Source organism: Colossoma macropomum, unplaced genomic scaffold, assembly GCF_904425465.1.
Source record: "Colossoma macropomum unplaced genomic scaffold, Colossoma_macropomum, whole genome shotgun sequence".
Taxonomy (NCBI): domain Eukaryota; kingdom Metazoa; phylum Chordata; class Actinopteri; order Characiformes; family Serrasalmidae; genus Colossoma; species Colossoma macropomum.
In genome coordinates this window covers 3,607,821-3,627,798 of record NW_023494798.1, presented here as the reverse complement: position 1 = coordinate 3,627,798, position 19,978 = coordinate 3,607,821, and the positions used below count along the sequence as shown (strand labels likewise).

At 40.1% G+C, this 19,978-nt stretch overlaps 2 protein-coding genes across 2 annotated transcripts; both read right to left on the bottom strand.

Moving 5' to 3' along the window:
• Positions 1-2,617: 2,617 nt before the first annotated feature.
• LOC118818447 (extracellular calcium-sensing receptor-like) lies at positions 2,618-6,462 on the bottom strand. Its single transcript, XM_036585707.1, has 6 exons — positions 6,263-6,462; positions 5,803-6,103; positions 4,877-5,653; positions 3,960-4,184; positions 3,651-3,774; positions 2,618-3,531 (listed from the first exon to the last, which is right to left on the bottom strand). The coding sequence occupies exons 1-6, from the start codon at positions 6,460-6,462 to the stop codon at positions 2,618-2,620; spliced, it is 2,541 nt and encodes an 846-aa protein (XP_036441600.1).
• A 2,193-nt stretch (positions 6,463-8,655) lies between these two features.
• LOC118818038 (extracellular calcium-sensing receptor-like) lies at positions 8,656-12,707 on the bottom strand. The gene is made up of 6 exons (XM_036585142.1): positions 12,499-12,707; positions 12,040-12,340; positions 11,159-11,935; positions 10,284-10,508; positions 9,688-9,811; positions 8,656-9,569 (listed from the first exon to the last, which is right to left on the bottom strand). Exons 1-6 carry the CDS (start codon positions 12,696-12,698, stop codon positions 8,656-8,658), a joined length of 2,541 nt encoding a protein of 846 aa, XP_036441035.1. The 5' UTR covers positions 12,699-12,707.
• Positions 12,708-19,978: the final 7,271 nt, after the last annotated feature.

Genomic DNA, 19,978 nt, shown 5'->3' with positions numbered 1-19,978 from the left:
GAGATGTGCACGTCACCCATGACATGTGCACTAATGCACCCCTATAGCATCATGATTACTGGCTTTTGAACAGTGCACTGATAACAAGCTGAGTGGTCTTTAGCCCGGAGGACATAGTGTCCCTGATTTCCAAACAAAATTTCAAATTTTGATTTGTCAGACCACAGGACACTTTTCCAGTTCCCCTCAGTCCATTTTAATTGAACTTGGGCCCAGAGAAGGTGGCAGTGTTTCTGGATCCTGTTTATATGTGGTTTCTGCTTTGTGTTTCTGTTTGAGATTTAACTTGCATTTAAGGATGCATCAATGAAATTTTTCACAGACAGTGGTTTTCAGAAGTGTTTCTGAGCCCATCCAGTGATTTCCACAACATAATCATGTCTGTTTTTAATGTAGTGCTGCCTGGCCCAAAAATCATGGCCAGCAAATACTGGTTTTTGGCCTTGTTCCTTGCATACAGAGATTTCTCCAGATTCTCTGACTCTTTTAATGTTATTATGTACTGCAGATGATAAAAGCAAAAGTAATTTGCTATTATATGTTGAAAAGCATTATTCTTGAATCGTTGCACTATTTGATCATGCAGTCTTTCACAGAGTGGTGAGCCCTTCCTCATCTTCACTTCTGAAAGACTCAGCCTCTCTAAAATGTCCTTTTTATACCCAATCATGTTATTGACCTGTTGCCAATAAACCACCAGGTGTTTTTTTTTAGCATTACACCACTTCACCAGCCTTTTGTTGCCCTCGCCCTAACTTTTTGGCAATGTGTTGTTAGCAACAAATTCAAAATGGGCAAATATATATATATATTTAAAAAAAAAAAAATACTATTTCTCAGTTTCTCAGTAACATTACATTTTTTGTTTTGTACTACTTTCAGTTAAGCATAGGGTTTACATGATTTGCGCGTCAATGCATTTTGTTTTTATTTAGATTTTTCCACAGCGTCCCAACTTGTTTAGAAATGGGATTGTAGAACATTTCTTGAACAGGCTACAATATTTAGGAATTAAAACATGAATTAGAGTTTAATTAAGGTTGTATTGGTTAAGTTGCTGTACTATGTACATATAAACCTAATAATAAATCAGTACATTTCATTTCAGGTGCTAAAACATAGTTCTATTTTTACAATTTGTGAGAGAGTGTCAAAGAGCCTTGGAGGGTGCTTTTCCCATAAGATGTTTCTTAGTATTTTGCTCTGACTTAACGAAGAAAAGCCAAAATAAAACACGAAAGCGCCAGAAATCCTATATAACCAAGCACAGCCCAGAAACCTGCAGCTGAACCTAATCCACATTCTGAGATTATTCTGTTCATGTAGTTCTTTATATTTTGTAAGGGGAGAGGAGGAGATATTGTCAACCAAAGAATAAAAGTGCTAAACTGAATGAGAGTGAAAGCAAAAACACTGAGTCTCTGCTGTGGAGGCTCAAGACCATTGTAGGCCATGTGAGTCTGAAGGCCGCTATTGTTTTCCCAAGAGAACAGGATATACACAGGATGAAGGTGATTCCAAACACTTTGTGGTGCAGAATACAGGACAATTCAGATGACTGACCAATGAAAGTAAGTAAGCAGAGGAAACACAGCTCTGTTAGAAGAGCAGCAGCTAGCACAGCTACAACAGTTGTTGGATCAGATGATGGTTTTTGTAGAAGACAGCAGCCACAAAAACAGATATGAAGGCAAAAATGCTTTAAACAGACAACAGATCTTCTTACTTTTCCCCAGTTTTAAATTAATTACAAATTAATTTCCTGGACTGAGTATAATAATAATAATAATACATAAATAAATAAATAAATAAATAAATAAAACAAAGTATATTCAACTGTCATAATGAAGTACAATTTCTTTCCTTTTTTATAATACTTAGCACATAAGGATATATTATTTGCTTTTTCATCCTAGTTTGGCCAAGGCCAGTTCCCATCCGCTAGTGATGAACTTAATTTATTTGTAAAGTCCCAAATAGATTATGTATAGAGGTTTAATTCATTAACAATCCTTTTAATTTAGTTTCTCTACAGTGTTATGGTTAATATTACTACCAGAATTTGGAAACAGATGTTGAAAAAGCACATATGGATGTGATGTATGTGTGTACGCAGGATTTCTCCTCCCTTATCCCAAACACGTAAAGCCATGACAATTCTAACTGCCACTATCGCAACATCACTGGATAGGTAATTATACTCAGGTTGAAGACAAACCAATTCCATTATCCCAGTTTAAAGATGTTGCACAAAATAGCATTATAGTGGGTAATAGGGAGAGAAAGAGAGCCGGTCTAACAACCATATCTTGGTTATGGAAAAGCCTCCTACTACTCATTTAAGATTGAATGTCATAAATATGTTCTGCAAATGATCATGAGGACTCAATTTTGAAGAAGAAATATAATCAAAATGCAATGAAAGACAAGACAATTCAGGTTAATTTGGCATCAAACATTATTTACATATTTAAATATTAAATAAAAGCATGAAATACAATTGAACTAAAAGGGTGTATTAGTGAAGCTGCTGTACACATGTAAGCCTGACCATGAATCAGCATGTTTGAAAACATCAGATATCATAATGTGAAATGTAAAAGTTTTTCCAAGAGTCTCAAAGGGCCTTGGAGGGAACTTTACCCATAAGGTGTTTCTTGGTATTCTGCTCTGGCCTAAACATGATTATGAAACACTTGGAAGCAAAAAGGCAAATAAACAATCCAAAGCTTGAAGCCAGAATAGCAAATATCTCTACAGCTACAGTGAACTTTCCAGGAGAGTTTACATAAGCTGGGATAAAGGTAACCCACACTGCACAGAATATGAGCATGCTGAATGTGATGAACTTGGCTTCATTAAAGTTATCAGGCAGCTTCCGTGCTAGAAAAGCCAAAATAAAACACAAAAGAGCCAGAAATCCTATATAACCCAGCACAGCCCAGAAACCTGTAGCTGAACCTAATCCACATTCCAGTATTATTCTTTCTTTGTATTGCTTCAGATTCTTGAAGGGGAGAGGAGGAGATGTTGTCAACCAAAGAACACAAATTAGGACCTGTATGAGAGTGAAGGTGAGAACACTGAGTCTCTGCTGTGGAGGCCCAAACCATTTCATGGCATTACTGCCTGGAAGTGTAGCTCTGAAGGCCATTAACACGACTATTGTTTTCCCCAGAACACAGGAGATGCAGAGGACGAAGGTGATCCCAAACGCTGTGTGGCGCAGCATACAGGACCACTCAGAGGGCTGACCAATGAAAGTAAGTGAACAGAGGAAACACAGAGTCAGTGAGAAGAGCAGCAGGAAGCTCAGCTCTGAGTTGTTGGCTCGGACGATGGGAGAAGTTCTGTGTTTGTAGAAAACAGCAGCCACACATACAGCTATGAAGGCCCCAGTGATGGAGAACACTGTCAGAATGATGCTCAGAGTGTCGTCCCAGGACAGGAACTCCACAGGCTTGGGGAGGCAGCTATCTCGCTGGGCATTAGGCCAGAACTCAGGAGGGCAGCGCACACAATTTAAAGAGTCTAAGAGATTAGAAAAGCATATTCAGAATCTGATTTTAGAAAGAACCACAGTAGAATGAAAAATAAATGAAGTATGAGTGTCACCAGACAAATTTTCCACTGCACAGGTGATACACAACCTGTCTTGTTACTGATCTCTCCTTCTGCACATGGTATACAGTCATAGCAGCAGACTGGCTTTCCTTTCTGCACAGCCTTCCTGGTTCCTGGAGGACAGCTCTCACTGCACACAGATCTTGGCACCTGAAGAACAGAGAAACAGAAATCATTCAAAGATTGTCGAACAAAAAAAAAAAAGTCATATAGTCACAATAATTTGCACAGATGAAAGCTTTTCGTAAAAAAGTACATAAATATATATATATATATATATATATATATATATATATATATATATATATATATATATATATATATATATAAGTTACCTCGCTTTGTCCCCCCACCCAGCTGATATCTCTGCTTATACTGAACTCCTGGCCTCTTGGTCTGGATGAGTCAAAGTGACCCACAGTCACGAAATCCAAACCACCATCTTTCTTAACCTGCCAGTTTATGAGCTCGTAGACGGCCACAGGATCTCCACTGGAATCAAACGAGACCTGATAGCCGTTCTTTGTAGTGAAGTTCACTCTCTTGAGCTGGTCGAGTATCTGCAGAGGAACACATAATTTCAAAAAGGATGAACGAAACTGTGATTTTGAAACTGTGAACTCTGATCAATAGGTTCAAAGTATTATGAAAAAGAGTAATTTATTATTGATGAATATTTACATGGTAATTATTCAATGATTATTTCGGCTACTATGAAAGTATGAAAAAAAACCCCAAAAAACTATATATATATATATATATTTATATATATATATTGTTTATTTTTTTTATTTTTTGTGGCTTTTTATGTTGTGTATTACTAAAATTAGCATTAGTGTATTACTGAAATTAGGCAGATTTCAGTTAGAACAAGCATTTAATTATTCTATTATAAAATATCTTTTTTATTATTATTATTACTATTATTCTCTTTGTAAACGTGATTTTTTAAAATAAAAAAAAACACTTTGTCTCGACAAAGTTTTCAGTGTTGCAACAGACTTGTAAAATGTCATTAAGGAAAAAAAAACAATCTTTTTAAGGAATTGCAGGAATATGTCGAAGGAGGAAATAGTAAATGAGAAAAAAAAATCGTATTTCTAATTTTGCTGAAACACTAAAATGTAAGTGATATAATTGTCTAAGTAGCTTAATTCATATACACGTATCAGCATGTATGTTCTTTTAAATAATGCATATTTAAACTACAAGGCAACCTAGAGAGCTGTTTTTAAATGTAGCAGTTTTATACCTGCCATGGCGTAAATTTAGCGCTCTTGTCACACTGCGTGTCATTACAGATAACACCGTGGATGGCATGCGCTATGGCATACGTAGCTTTGTACACCAGGTTAGACAGGCGCAGCTGGGACGTGTCTGTATATGGGTTCTGCAGCGCGCGGATGTCCTCGCTCCCGTCACATTCCCGCGCGGCCCCTGAGGAGCCTTTTAAGCTACAGCTGAACGAGCTCTCCCAAAACTCCGTTAGCAGAGGCGATTTCAGTGCTTGTTCTGGAGAGAGATCCAGAAGAAACTCACGGAAACCTGGAATCACTGAGCGGGGGATCCCAAATCCTATCGCCCCAGCGCACATGTTAAAGCGCAAGAGATCTGGATCTATAATCCACGCTTCGCTGCCGATCCACTGAAGTGTAGGCGGCGGCTGCTTTGAGAGTTCCTCCAAAAGAAGCCTTAAATCACCTCCGGCAAGAAACGCTACTATTACCCGGGCTGTTGATCTGCGGATGACGTTCGCCACTCTCTCCAGTTTACTGCGCGGTTGTGTTCTGTAGTAGGACTCGGAGTACTCCACACAGATGCCCTCCTCTTGCGCAGCCTTTAGAAACGACGCCATTCCATAATTTCCATAGTCCGAATCGCTACGCACTGCCCCAATCCATGTCCAGCCAAAGCGCTTGACTGTTTTTGCTAGTCCGGCCGCTTGGTGGTGGTCACTAGGCACGGTCCTTAGGAAGGCAGGAAACTGACGCTTATCGCTCAGACATGCGCAGGTTGCGAAGTGACTCACCTGATATTCAGTATTGAAAAGAAGAAGGCAGCGTTATTGAGAATCCTGTTTGAAATCTAAAGATGATTTTGGGACACTTTATGTTTGTTTTTTATTTACTAAATGTTAGTACATTTTTAATTGCACCATTTAGTTCATCCTGTACTCACCTGTGGAATTCCAAAGAGTCCCAGCATTCTGGCCATGCTTATTGATGGGTTGGAATTAGACTCTCCCACGAGAGCAGGAACAGCGGCGGCTGCAGATTTTGAACAGGAATCAGTATCATTGTAAAATGGTTCCATTCCGTTTGCAAACCGAAATGCAACTTTAACAGCCATCGCCACTGCAGAGCACGAGTCGTGTATCTGGTATCCTAACGTGATTCCCGGCAGGAGATCTGTTCTGTTGTTGATCTCGTGGATGGCGAACTCCATGGCACGGGCGATTCGCAGCCCCCTGAAATTTATGCTGTACAGACATTTAAAATATAAAAATACATAAAGTTAGAGTATTTTATATCGCAATGAATTTTCATAAATCACTAAAGGACTAAGGAGTCCATGACTGCAAAAATTGTAAGTTTGATTATTATGTTTTCTGTCTTGTGCTCGTTGCTACTGTACAGACCTCCCAGAGCACTGTGGCTGGAGTGGTTGTCTGGTGTAGCTGTTCTGTTCTGAACTCGTGTAGAAATGAATTGAAAAAATCCCCCCTATAATAAAATCTCCATTCATAGAAAGACCAGGCACCTGAGGATCAGCCCACAGCCTGCAGCTGACAAAGTCACCGTTGCTGGCTGCTAAACGGAGCCCAATTAGCCAAATCATTATTACAAACATCATTCAAATTGAAGTGAGCTGCATGGTATGCTTGATATTTCCCAGCCCTCTTATTGCCACAGTGGCTGCCTTTAAATAGTAACCTTGTTATGATGCCCTGGGGGTATGAGTTTGGACTCAGGAGGTGTGGCTATGTCTTGAGCATTAATTGCGAAGATGAACAACACGTTTTTTTTTTTAATGTCTCTTATGGAACAACACTTTTTTTTAATGTCTCTTATGGACTGTCTGGTATTGAAATAAACAATCATTACACTGAAAAAAGATGATTCTTCAAAAATTCTTTATTAAAAAAAACAATGGTTCAGTGTGGATCCGTAACCAGGCAAAGACCAATTTGCATGCTTAACATTTCTTGAGCATGCTGTACTACCTGCCCAACAAAACCTTTGGCCCTGAAGACCACAACGTCTTTGAATTGAACTGGGGGCCACTATCTTCTCACTCCCTTGGCTGGGGAAACTGTACTGACTGGTGCTGGCAGGCAGCTGAGCACCAACTCCCACTATGCATATGTGTCCTACTATGCACTGTGTATTCTGTGTTATTTACCAACAATGCATGGTCACCTCTGAAACTCCACATGGCAATCTTTGGGTCCATATGGCACCCGTTGCTTCTCAAAAAGTCTAGGGCTAAACTGCACGTCCTGGTCGTCAGCTGTCCAGACTAAATAGTGCGTCTTCTCGCCCTTGGCTATCAGCGTCCGCCACTATCACTGTGCAGAGATGAACTGTCGTGCCTTCCATCTTGAACCCAGCAGTTACCCGTCCTGGCCTGTCCACTGTAGCTGTTATACACCAGAGCAGTGCATAGAACTCCAGTGTCAATGGAAATGTGGTAGATATTTGTGTTTACTCAACGTCAGTCACTGATTGGTTGATGGCGACGCTATTATTTTTGACTAGGCCAGCATTCTTTCCTTGCTGAATTCATCCCCAAAGGACAAGCCCTAAACAATTGTCCCAACTGATTGCATATTCAGTAGCGGTGGTCGCCCTGTAACACTGGTGATATGGATGTGGGTATGGTCACTGGAGAATGTGGCCCAGCCGGCTGCAAGGCCAGCAATGGTGATAGACACACACCCCTGACTGTATTGCTGTGGTCATGGCCAGCCCTCAAATCATATCTGTCATCTCATCACAGATGTTTCAGGTGGGGGGAAATGGCATGCCATGGTGGCTAGCCTCTGCGTATGCCAGTGTTGCCAAGCTTGGCTTTTCTTTCACCCACCACTTTCTCAAGGCTCTTCTGGGCTGGACGACTCACTTCCAGTGGCTTTGGTGTTCCTGAAAACGCAAACTTGCTGTCGTTTTACTTAATTGTTACATAGTTCTCCATTCTCTCTGATTTACCTTAGCTTAGGTTGTGGTGGAACCTTTCTGTTTGTGACAAAAAAATGTTTCAATTGCCACTATGAACAGAGACACAGCTTATGCACATGTTGTGTGCTTTATTAAACATTGTTTGCAGCCTGTCATGATATACAGAAAGGAAGGCTTTAGGCTAACAGCTAGCTCAGTGTTAGCTCGCGTCTGCATTTTCAGGCTTGCAGCTCTCAAATGTCACAATTGTTCCAATTGTACTGCATAAACACAGTCAATAAAGGCTATCCATGCAATCATAAAAAGAATCAATTTCAGAACAAACTCAGTGAATAACTGCTGAAGAACAATAATCCAGAATGTAGCACATTTTTTTTAAACAGGCTACAAAATTTAAAAATTAAAACATGAGTTAGATTTTAATTAAAAATGTATTGATTAAGTTGCTGTACTATGTAAATATAAAAATATGAAGATGATGCACACAATAGCAGCATGCTGAGTAAAGGGGAGAGAAAGAAGGCCTGTCTACCCACCATATCTCAGTTATGGAGAAACCTCCTATTACTTGTTTAATATTGCATGTCATATTAAATATATTCTGAAAATAATCATGAGGACTCAATTTTCATACAGAAGTATAATCAAAATGCAATGAAAGACAAGACAATTTGGGTTAATTTGGCATCAAACATTATTTACATATTTAAATATTAAATAAAAGCATGAAATACAATTGAACTAAAAGGGTGTATTAGTGAAGCTGCTGTACACATGTAAGCCTGACCATGAATCAGCATGTTTGAAAACATCAGATATCATAATGTGAAATGTAAAAGTTTTTTCAAGAGTCTCAAAGAGACTTGGAGGGAACTTTACCCATAAGGTGTTTCTTGGTATTCTGCTCTGGCCTAAACATGATTATGAAACACTTGGAAGCAAAAAGACAAACAAACAAACCAAAGCTTGAGGCCAGAATAGCAAATATCTCTACAGCTACAGTGAACTTTCCAGGAGAGTTTACATAAGCTGGGATAAAAGTGATCCAAACTGCACAGAATATGAGCATGCTGAATGTGATGAACTTGGCTTCATTGAAGTTATCAGGCAGCTTCCGTGCTAGAAAAGCCAAAATAAAACACAAAAGAGCCAGAAATCCTATATAACCCAGTACAGCCCAGAATCCTATAGCTGAACCTAATCCACATTCCAGTATTATTCTTTCCTTGTTTTGATTTAGGTTTTTAATGGGGAGAGGAGGAGATATCGTCAACCAAAGAACACAAATAAGGACCTGTATGAGAGTGAAGGTGAGAACACTGAGTCTCTGCTGTGGAGGCCCAAACCATTTCATGGCATTACTGCCTGGAAGTGTAGCTCTGAAGGCCATTAACACCACTATTGTTTTCCCCAGAACACAGGAGATGCAGAGGACGAAGGTGATCCCAAACGCTGTGTGGCGCAGCATACAGGACCACTCAGAGGGCTGACCAATGAAAGTAAGTGAGCAGAGGAAACACAGAGTCAGTGAGAAGAGCAGCAGGAAGCTCAGCTCTGAGTTGTTGGCTCGGACGATGGGAGAAGTTCTGTGTTTGTAGAAGACAACAGTCACACATACAGCTATGAAGGCCCCAGTGATGGAGAACACTGTCAGAATGATGCTTAGAGTGTCGTCCCAGGACAGGAACTCCACAAGCTTGGGGAGGCAACTGTCTTGCTGGGCGTTGGGCCAGAACTCAGGGGGGCAGCGCATACAGTTCAAAGAGTCTAAGAGATCAGAAAAGCATGTTCAGAACCTTATATTAGAAAGAGCCACAATACAATAAAAATAAATGAAGTATGAGTGTCCCCAGAAAAATTGCCCACTGCACAGGTGATACCCTACCTGTCTTATTACTGATTTCTCCTTCTGCACATGGTATACAATCATAACAGCAGACTGGCTTTCCTTTCTGCACAGCCTTCCTGGTTCCTGGAGGACAGCTCTCACTGCACACAGACCTTGGCACCTGAAACACATTAGATAAACGAAAACCATTCATAGATTGTCAGAATGTTTGATAGTCACAATACTTTGCACAGTTGAAAGCTTTTCTCCACCAACACTTTAACTAATATATATATATATATATATATATATATATATATATATATATATATATATATATATATGTGTGTGTGTGTGTGTGTGTGTGTGTGTTACATCCATTACAAATTTGTTGAAATGTTTCATTAGATTTCATCAAATACTACTTAGGAAATTAGTTATCTTTGTGCTCATTTTAGGTTTGGATGTTTATCACATGTAATAATCATTATGGTGTTGTTTGTTACAGTTTATTAGTGCAGCCTGTATTGCTGTTATAAAGGAAAAAAAATGGCTGTGGCATCTACATGATCTTCTTTTGACTGAGTGGTATATCGTCGCTGCAAAATAACTGAGTTATTATGGCGTGTGTGATCAGAGAGTAATGGGAGTACCTCGGTCTGTCCCCCCATCCAGACGATGTCTCTGCTCATACTGAACTCCTGCCCTCTTGGTCTGGACGAGTCATAGTGACCTACAGTCACAAAGTCCAAACCACCATCTTTATTAAACTGCCAGTTTATGAGATCGTAGACGGCCACAGGATCACCATTGGAATCAAACGAGACCTGGAAACCATTCTTTGTAGTGAAGTTCACTCTCTTGAGCTGGTCGAGTATCTGCAGTGACACATATAATTTCATATATGTTCATAACATAGTTTCAAAATATTACTAAAAAGAGTTATTTATAATTGATGAATGTTGACATAGCGATTTATTGTGAATGATTATTCGAGTCATTCTACCATTGCGGTGTCTGATCGTGTCTCACAACTGTGAAACTATGAAAATGAGCTGAAAATAAAAATAAAGCACAGAGAATTGATATATATTAATGGGATGTTTATTTTAGAGACTTTTTTATGCTGTGTGTTTGTAAAATTAGCGTCTCAATATTGGCTTTACTGAAATGTATTTGTGAGAAGCGAAAGTTTCGACGCATATTTTATTGTAAACATGCATTGAATTATTCTGTTATAAAATTTTATTTCTTCTTCTTAGTATTATTATTCTTTTGTACACATTTTTTCTAAAAAGAAACTTGTCCCGACAAAGTTGTCAGTGTGGAAACAGACATGTAAAATGCAATTAATGAAATTCTTATTTTGTTGAAACACTAAAATCGAATTGATACCAGTGTCCAAGTAGCTTACTCTATATACATGCGTCAATATGTATTGTCTTTATTTATTTATTTGTTTTAATAATTCCTGTATAATCTATAAAGATGACGCAGGGAGCTGTTTTTAAATATTTCAGTTTTATACCTGCCATGGTGTGAATTTTGCGCTCTTGTCGCACTGCGTGTCATTACAAATAACGCCGTGGATGGCATGCGCTATGGCATACGTAGCTTTGTACACCATGTTAGTGATGCGCAGCTGGGACGTGTCTGTATATGGGTTCTGCAACGCGCGGATATCCTCACTGCCGTCACATTTCCGCGCGCCCCCTGAGGAGCCTTTCAGGCTACAGCTGAACGAGCTCTCCCAAAAATCCGTTAGCAGAGGTGATTTCAGTGCTTGTTCTGGAGAGAGATCCAGAAGAAACTCAGGAAGACCTGGAATCACTGAGCGGGGGATCCCAAAACCTATCGCCCCAGCGCACATGTTAAAGCGCAGAAACTCTGGATCCATAATCCACGCCTCGCAGCCGATCCACTGAAGGGGAGGCGGCGGCTGTCTTGTCAGCTCTTCTAACAGAAACTTCATGTCGCCGGTGTGAACAAACGCTACTATTACCCTGGCTGTTGATCTGCGGATGACGTTTGCCACTCTCTCCAGTTTACTGCGCGGTTGTGTTCTATAGTAGGACTCGGAGTACTCCACACAGATGCCCTCCTCCTGCGCGGTCTTTAGAAACGACGCCATTCCATAATTTCCATAATCTGTGTCGCTGCGCACTGCCCCAATCCATGTCCAGCCAAAACGCTTGACCGTTTTTGCTAGGGCAGCCGCTTGGTGATGGTCACTAGGTATGGTCCTGAAGAAGGCAGGAAACTGACGCTTATCGCTCAGACATGCGCAGGTTGCGAAGTGGCTCACCTGTTATTCAGTATTAAAGGAAGAAGGACACTTTATCGTTGTTCTTTATTTGTTAACGTTATGACATACATAAAATTGCACCATGTGGTTCATCCTGCACTCACCTGTGGAATTCCAAAGAGTCCCAGCATTCTGGCTATGCTCATTGATGGACTGGAATTAGACTCTCCCACGAGAGCAGGAACAGCGGCGGCTGCAGATTTTGAACAGGAATCAGTATCATTGAAAAATGGTTCCATCCCGTTTGCAAACTGAAATGCAACTTTAACAGCCATCGGCACTGCAGAGCACGAGTCGTGTATCTGGTATCCTAACGTGATTCCCGGCAGGAGATCTGTTCTGTTGTTGATCTCGTGGATGGCGAACTCCATGGCACGGGCGATTCGCAGCCCTCTGAAATTTATACTGCATAGACAATTAGAATAAAAAATACATGAAGTTAGAGTATTTTATATCACATTGTATTTTCATAAATCACTAAAGGATTAAGGAGTCCATGATTGAAAAAATTGTCGTTTTGATTATTATGTTTTCTGTCTTTTGCTCTTTGCTACTGTACAGACCTCCCAGAGCACTGTAGCCGGAGTGGTTGTCTGGTGTAGCTGTTCTGTTCTGTACTCGTGTAGAAATGAATTGAAAAAATCCCCCCTATAATAAAATCTCCATTCATAGAAAGATCAGGAATCTGAGGATCAGCCCACAGCCTGCAGCTGACAAAGTCACCGTTGCTGGCTACTAGACGGAGCCCAATTAACCATAGCATTAGTGCAAACATAATTCAATTGAAGTGAGCTGCATGTTATGCTAGATATTTCCCAGCCCTCTGATTGCCACAGTTGCTGCCTTTAAATAGCAACCTTGTTATGATGCCCTGGGGGTATGAGTTTGGACTCAGGAGGTGTGGCTTTGTCTTGAGTTGTAATTGCAATGATGAACTACATTTTTTGTGTGTGTGTCTCTTATGTATTGTCTTGTAATCATCTCACTGAAAAAAGATCATTCTTTAAGAATTCTTTAATAAAAAACATTGGTTCAGTAAAGATCCCTAAACACACAAAGACCAATTTGCATGCTTAACATTTCTTGAGCATGCTGTACTACCTGCCCAACAAAACCCTCTGCACCTGAGGACCACAAAGTCCTTGAATTGACCTGGGGGCCACTATCTTCTCCTGGTGCATGCTAGGATGGCAGACTACCTTGGTTGGAGACACTGCACTGATTGGTGCTGGCAGGCAGCTGAACAACAACTCCCACTATGCATATGTGTCCTACTATGTACTGTGTATTGTTTGTTATTTATCAGCACGTGGTCACCTCTCACACTCCACATGGCAATTTTTGGGTCCATATGGTACCCGTTGCTTCTCAAAAAGTCTAGGGCTAAAATGCACGTCTTGGTCATCAGCTGTCCAGACTAAATAGTGCATCTTCTTGCCCTTGGCTGTCAGCATCCGCCACTATCACTGTGCAGAGATGAACTGTCGTGCCTTCCAATGTCATTGGAAATATGGTAGAAGTTTGGTATGTGTTCACTTAACCTCAGTCACTGTTTGTTTGCAGGCTATGCTGTTATTTTTGACCAGACCCCAAATGAGCCCTAAGCCCTAAACAATTTTACCAACTGGCCACACATCCAGCAGCAGTGATCGCCCTGTAACACTGGTGACCTGGATGAGGGTAGGGCCATTGAAGAAAGTGGCCCAGCTGGCCGCAAGTCCAGCAACGGCGATAGACCCACACCCCTGACGATATTGCTGTGGTCATGGCCAGCACTCAAATCATATCTGTCCTCACCTCAGCAAGTGTATCACCTTCACCCCACACTGGTGAAGGTGATACATTTGAATCCTTCACAGGACTGCCACAAAATGCTGCTTGTGTGTACCGACATCTTTATTTGCATCTGCACAAATATTTTCTGCCGATGTTTCAGGTGGGGGAAATGGCATGCCATGGTGGCTGGCCTCTGCGTAATCTTGGCTTTTCTTTCACCCACCGCTTTCTCAAGGCTCTCCTGAGCTGTGTGACTCACATACCGTGGCTGTGGTTCTCCTGAATATGCAAACACGCTGTTGTGTTACTTAATTGTTACAAACATAGTTCTCCATTCTCTCTGATTTACTTTAGCTTAGGTTGTGGTGGAACGTTATTAAATGTTATTTTCAGCCCGTCATGATACACAGATAGGAAGCCTTTAAGATCACTATGGTTTTCTCAAGAGAACACGATATACAGAGGGTAACGGTGTTTCCAGACACTGTGTGGCGCAGAATACAGGACAATTCGGATGATGGACTAATGAGCAGAGGAAACACAGCTCTGTTAGAAGAGCTTCAGCTAGCACAGCTCTGCGTTGTTGGATCAGATGATGGTTTTTGTAGAAGACAGCAGCCACAAACACAGATATGAAGGCCAAAATGCTTTAAACAGACAAAACATTTTCTTACTTTTCCCCAGTTTTGAAATTGATTTCCTGGACTGAGTGAAAAAAAAACTTAAAATATATTCAATTCAACATACACATTTTGAGCATGTTTCACAGTTTCTTTTATTTTTTATGATGACTAACACATATGGATATGGTATTTGCTTTTTCATTCTAGTTTAGTCAAGGCCATGTTCCCATCCACTAGCGATGAACTTAACTTATTTGTCCCCAGTGTAATATGTATAGAGGTTTAATATGTTAAGAACCTTTTCCAAAATTCAGTTGATTCTCAACAGTATTAGGGTTATTATCTTAAAACCAGAGTAAGGGTTTTGTGTCGAGGTTAAGGTTAGAGTTGGTGCCAGGACAATGTAGGAAAATTTAATAGATAATTAGTAAAATAACAGAGAAATGTACAATTATTAACTAGATTGAGTGAAAAAATAAAACATTTAACTTTTACAATAAAATACATATTAAAGTTTTTATTTATTTATTTATTTATTTATTTATTTATTTATTTATTTTTTACTGAGGCTGTAAAATTCATAACTTTTAACACTCATTTTTGGAATTTTAAGTTTAAAAAAAAATGAGCATGATAGATTAACTGACACTTGAAAGATATTTGAATGAATTTTACTTCAGGTGATATTAGTAGACAGAAAGCAGTTCATGTAGCTTGCTAGTTTCTCTTAATTAGCTTTTATTTATTTATTTATTTATTTATTTATTTATTTTATTATTTATCAGGTATAATGGAGTAAAGGTAACTTGGGATCATTACATTTTATCTTATGGCCCAGCATGTGCCCAACCTCATTAATACGTTTTTTTGGCTGAATAGAAGCAAATGCCCACAGCAATATTCCAAAATCTAGTGGAAAGCCTTCCCAGAAGAGTAGGTGGCTGTTAAAGCAGAAATGAGGGGGTAATATTTATTAATGCTAGTGTGTTTGGAAAAAGTTGTTGAAAAAGCATTTATGGATGTGATGTTTGAGTGTACTCAGGATTTATCCTCCCTCATCGTAAACATGTAAAGCCATGACAATTCTAACTGCCACTAACACAATATCACTGGATGGGTAATTATACTCAAACTGAACACAAACCAATTGCATTATCTGAGTTTAAAGATGCTGCACAGAATAGCATCATGCTGAGTAATAGGGAGAGAACGAGGGCCGGTCTACCCACCATATCTCAGTTATGGAGAAACATCCTATTACTCGCTTAATATTGTATGTCATATTGAATATGTTCTGAAAATAATCATGATAACACAATTTTGATATAGAAGTATAATCAAAACCCACTGAAAGACAAGACAATTCAGGTTAATTTGGCATAAAACATTATTTACAAATTTAAACATGAACTAAAAGCATAAAATACAATTTTACTATAGGTGTGTATTAGTGAAGTTGCTATGCACATATAAACCTAACCATAAATCAGCATGTTTAAAACAATCAGAAATCATAATTTCACATGTACATTTTTTGCAAGAGTCTCAAAGGGCCTTGGAGGGAACTTTACCCATAAGGTGTTTCTTGGTATTCTGCTCTGGCCTAAACATGATTATGAAACATTTGGGAGCAAAAATGCAAATAAATAAGCCAAAGCTTGAGGCCAGAATAGCAAATATCTCTACAGCTACAGTGAACTTTCCAGGAGAGCTGACATAAGCTGGGATAAAGGTAACCCAGACTGCACAGAATATGAGCATGCTGAATGTGATGAACTTGGCTTCATTAAAGTTATCAGGCAGCTTCCGTGCTAGAAAAGCCAAAATAAAACACAGAAGAGCTAAAAACCCTATATAACCCAGCACAGCACAGAAACCTATAGCTGAACCTAATCCACATTCCAGGATTATCCTTTCCTTGTATTGCTTTAGATTTTTGAAGGGGAGAGGAGGAGATATTGTCAACCAAAGAACACAAATAAGGACCTGTATGAGAGTGAAGATGAGAACACTGAGTCTCTGCTGTGGAGGCCCAAACCATTTCATGGCATTACTGCCTGGAAGTGTAGCTCTGAAGGCCATTAACACCACTATTGTTTTCCCCAGAACACAGGAGATGCAGAGGACGAAGGTGATCCCAAACGCTGTGTGGCGCAGCATACAGGACCACTCGGAGGGCTGACCAATGAAAGTAAGTGAGCAGAGGAAACACAGAGTCAGTGAGAAGAGCAGCAGGAAGCTCAGCTCTGAGTTGTTTGCTCGGACGATAGGAGAAGTTCTGTGTTTATAAAAGACAGCAGCCACACATACAGCTATGAAGGTGCCAGCGATGGAAAACACTGTCAGGATGATGCTCAGAGTGTCGTCCCAGGACAGGAACTCCACAGGCTTAGGGAGGCAGCTGTCTTGCTGGGTGCTGGGCCAGAACTCGGAGAGGCAGCGAATACAGTTCAAAGAGTCTTAAATATTGGAAAAGAACATATTTAGAACCGTACATTAAAAAGAACAGCAAGGGATTGAGAAAAATAATAATAAATTAGGGCTGTCCCCAGCACTGTGTGTGATACACAACCTGTCTTGTTACTGATCTCTCCTTCAGCACATGGTATACAGTCATAGCAGCAGACTGGCTTTCCTTTCTGCACAGCCTTCCTGGTCCCTGGAGGACAGCTCTCACTGCACACAGATCTTGGCACCTGAAAGACATTAGACAAACAGAAATCATTTTCAGAAAAAGTCTGATAGTCAAAAAGCTCTGCTAAGGTGAATGTTTTTCTTGGTCAGTACTTTTTGACCCCTAATTTGAAATTTAACAAATTCAAGTTACAGAATCGTAAATTCTTTTCAACAATTGTAGTAAAGTGAATTTCTTCCTTTTGTTTATTTGTGTATTTATTAAATGATCATTAAATCATAAGAGGTAAAAACATATCAGTGATGATTGAGTGGGTGAGTTAAATATTAGATGAATGTCGTGTGTGTGTGTGTGTGTGTGTAATTTGTTGCTTAAAGTTTTTTAAGACTTATTTACAATATATGGTCAGAGACAACAGGCAGTACCTCGGTCTGTCCCTCCATCCAGCTAAAAGCTCTGCTCATACTGAACTCCTGGCCTCTTGGTTTGGATGAGTCATACTGGCCCACTGTGACGAAGCTCATTGTGCCGTCTTTCTTGACCTGCCAGTTTATGAGCTCGTAGACGGCCACAGGATCACCATTGGAATCAAACGAGACCTGATAGCCGTTGTTTGTAGTGAAGTTCACTCTCTTGAGCTGGTCGAGTATCTGCAGTGGAACAAATAATTAGAAGAAACTGTGAACGGGACTGTGATTTTGAACTATGAACTACAATCAATTATTTTAAGGCATTACTTGAGATAATAATTTGTTATTGAGGAGTATTGACATAGGGATTTATTGTGACTATGATTATTTGGGCTAATATACAAAGGCGACGGCAAATGGTGTCTTACAACTTTGAAACTCAACAAAATGCGGTGAAAATTAAAATAAAGCCCTTAAAAATCGTTTATATTTATTCTTTGTTCTATTCCCAAATTGTTCACTGAGAAACTATGATCATACTTGTTTTCTAACATATATTTTAGTGATTTTTAGTTATGTTGTGCGCGAAAATTAGGACGTTACAGCCGTAACTTAACAGATGCTGAAATGTTTTTTTTTTTGAGATGTTGCAATTTCGCCGCTTCTTTTTAACTGTAAAAATGCATTTAATCATTCTATTCTAATTTATCCTATGTTAAAATATCTGTAATTGTATAGAATGATTTCGTATAATAAAACTAATTACAAAATATTTGTCAGTGAATCAAAAACACAACATGTCATTAAGGGAAGTCTTTTTAAATGACTTTTTGGAGGGATATGCCGAAGCACTTATTATGGGCACTTATTAAGACAACGGTCAGTAAAATCTGTTTTATATTTTTGATTGGGCTAAAATACCAAACAACAAATGATAGAATTGCTCAAATACTCTACATAACATACATGTATCAGTATGCAATTTTCACAATAAAATCATGTTTATGTAAAATATGAGGTAAGCTAGTGGACTGTTTCTAAAAGTAGCAGTTTTATACCTGCCATGGTGTGAATTTAGCGCTCTTGTCGCACTGCGTATCATTACAGATAACACCGTGGATGGCATGGGCTATAGCATACGTAGCTTTGTACACCATGTTAGCTTCGCGCAGCTCCGACGTGTCTGTATATGGGTTCAGCAGCGCGCGGATATCCTCACTGCCGTCACATTCTCGCGCACCCTTTGAGGAGCCTTTTAGGCTACAGTTGAACGAGCTCTCCCAAAACTCCGTTAGCAGAGGTGATTTCAGTGCTTGTTCTGGAGAGAGATCCAGAAGAAACTCACGGAAACCTGGAATCACTGAGCGGGGGACCCCAAATCCTATCGTCCCAGCGCACATGTTAAAGCGCAGAAACTCTGAATTTACAATCCACGCGTCGCTGCCGATCCACTGAAGGGGAGGCGGCGGCTGTCTTGTCAGCTCTTCTAACAGAAACCTCATTTCACCTATTTGAATAAACGCTACTATTACCCGGGCTGTTGATCTGCGGATGACGTTTGCCACTCTCTCCAGTTTACTGCGCGGTTGTGTTCTGTAGTAGGACTCGGAGTACTCCACACAGATGCCCTCCTCCTGCGCGGCCTTTAGAAACGACGCCATTCCATTATTACCATAGTCTGTGTCGCTGCGCACTGCCCCAATCCATGTCCAGCCAAAATACTTGACTAATTTTGCTAGTGCGGCCGCTTGGTGATGGTCACTAGGCACGGTCCTTAGGAAGGCAGGAAACTGACGCTTATCGCTCAGACATGCGCAGGTTGCGGATTGACTCACCTGTTATTTAGTATAGAAAAGAAACGTTATTTGAGACGTCTGATAGAATTCCTTAGTCATTCATAGGACAGTGTATTGTTCCTCATTGTTTACCAAACATTTATACATTTCTGCACCGGTTAGTGTGGTACTAGCCTACAATCACCTGTGGAATTCCAAAGAGACCCAGTATTCTGGCCATGCTGATGGAGGGCGTGGATGAAGACTCTCCCACGAGAGCAGGAACAGCTGCAGCTGCAGATTTTGAACAGGAATCAGTTTCATTGATAAATGGTTCCATGCCGTTAGCAAACTGAAGAGCAACTTTAATTGACTTCGGCACGGCAGTGCACGAGTCGTGTATCTCGTATCCTAACGTGATTCCCGGCAGGAGATCTGTTCTGTTGTTGATCTCGTGGATGGCGAACTCCATGGCACGAGCGTGCTCAGCTCACCGACACTCATACTGCGTAAAAAATAAGATATAAAAATACTCAAAATTAGAATTTCTTTTGTATTTCCTTATACTATCAGACATTAACGCAATTATTAGCAAAAGATTGAAAAATAATGAAAATTTGAATATTATATTTTTTACTGCTCGTTGCAACACGTCACTACACACTCACAGACAGACCTCCCAGAGCACTGTGGCTGGAGTGGCTGTCTGGTGTAGGTGTTCTGTTCTGATCTCATGTAGTAATGCATAGAAAAAAGTCCTCCGATTATAAAATCTCCATTCATATAAAGATCAGGCATCTGAGGCTCAACCCACAGCCTGCAGC

What these genes read in the sequence shown, in the direction of transcription:
- LOC118818447 (XM_036585707.1), bottom strand. Translation starts at nt 6,462, where the DNA reads ATGATTTGGCTAATTGGGCTCCGTTTAGCAGCCAGCAACGGTGACTTT. An exon ending in CTAAATTTACGCCATGGCAG is followed by an intron (nt 4,185 to 4,876) that starts GTATAAAACTGC and finishes GTTCCTCTGCAG; the next exon opens with ATACTCGACCAGCTCAAGAG. An exon ending in GGGTGGGGGGACAAAGCGAG is followed by an intron (nt 3,775 to 3,959) that starts GTAACTTATATA and finishes TCTGTTCTTCAG; the next exon opens with GTGCCAAGATCTGTGTGCAG.
- LOC118818038 (XM_036585142.1), bottom strand. Translation starts at nt 12,698, where the DNA reads ATGCTATGGTTAATTGGGCTCCGTCTAGTAGCCAGCAACGGTGACTTT. An exon ending in GACTCTTTGGAATTCCACAG is followed by an intron (nt 11,936 to 12,039) that starts GTGAGTGCAGGA and finishes ACTGAATAACAG; the next exon opens with GTGAGCCACTTCGCAACCTG. An exon ending in CAAAATTCACACCATGGCAG is followed by an intron (nt 10,509 to 11,158) that starts GTATAAAACTGA and finishes GTGTCACTGCAG; the next exon opens with ATACTCGACCAGCTCAAGAG.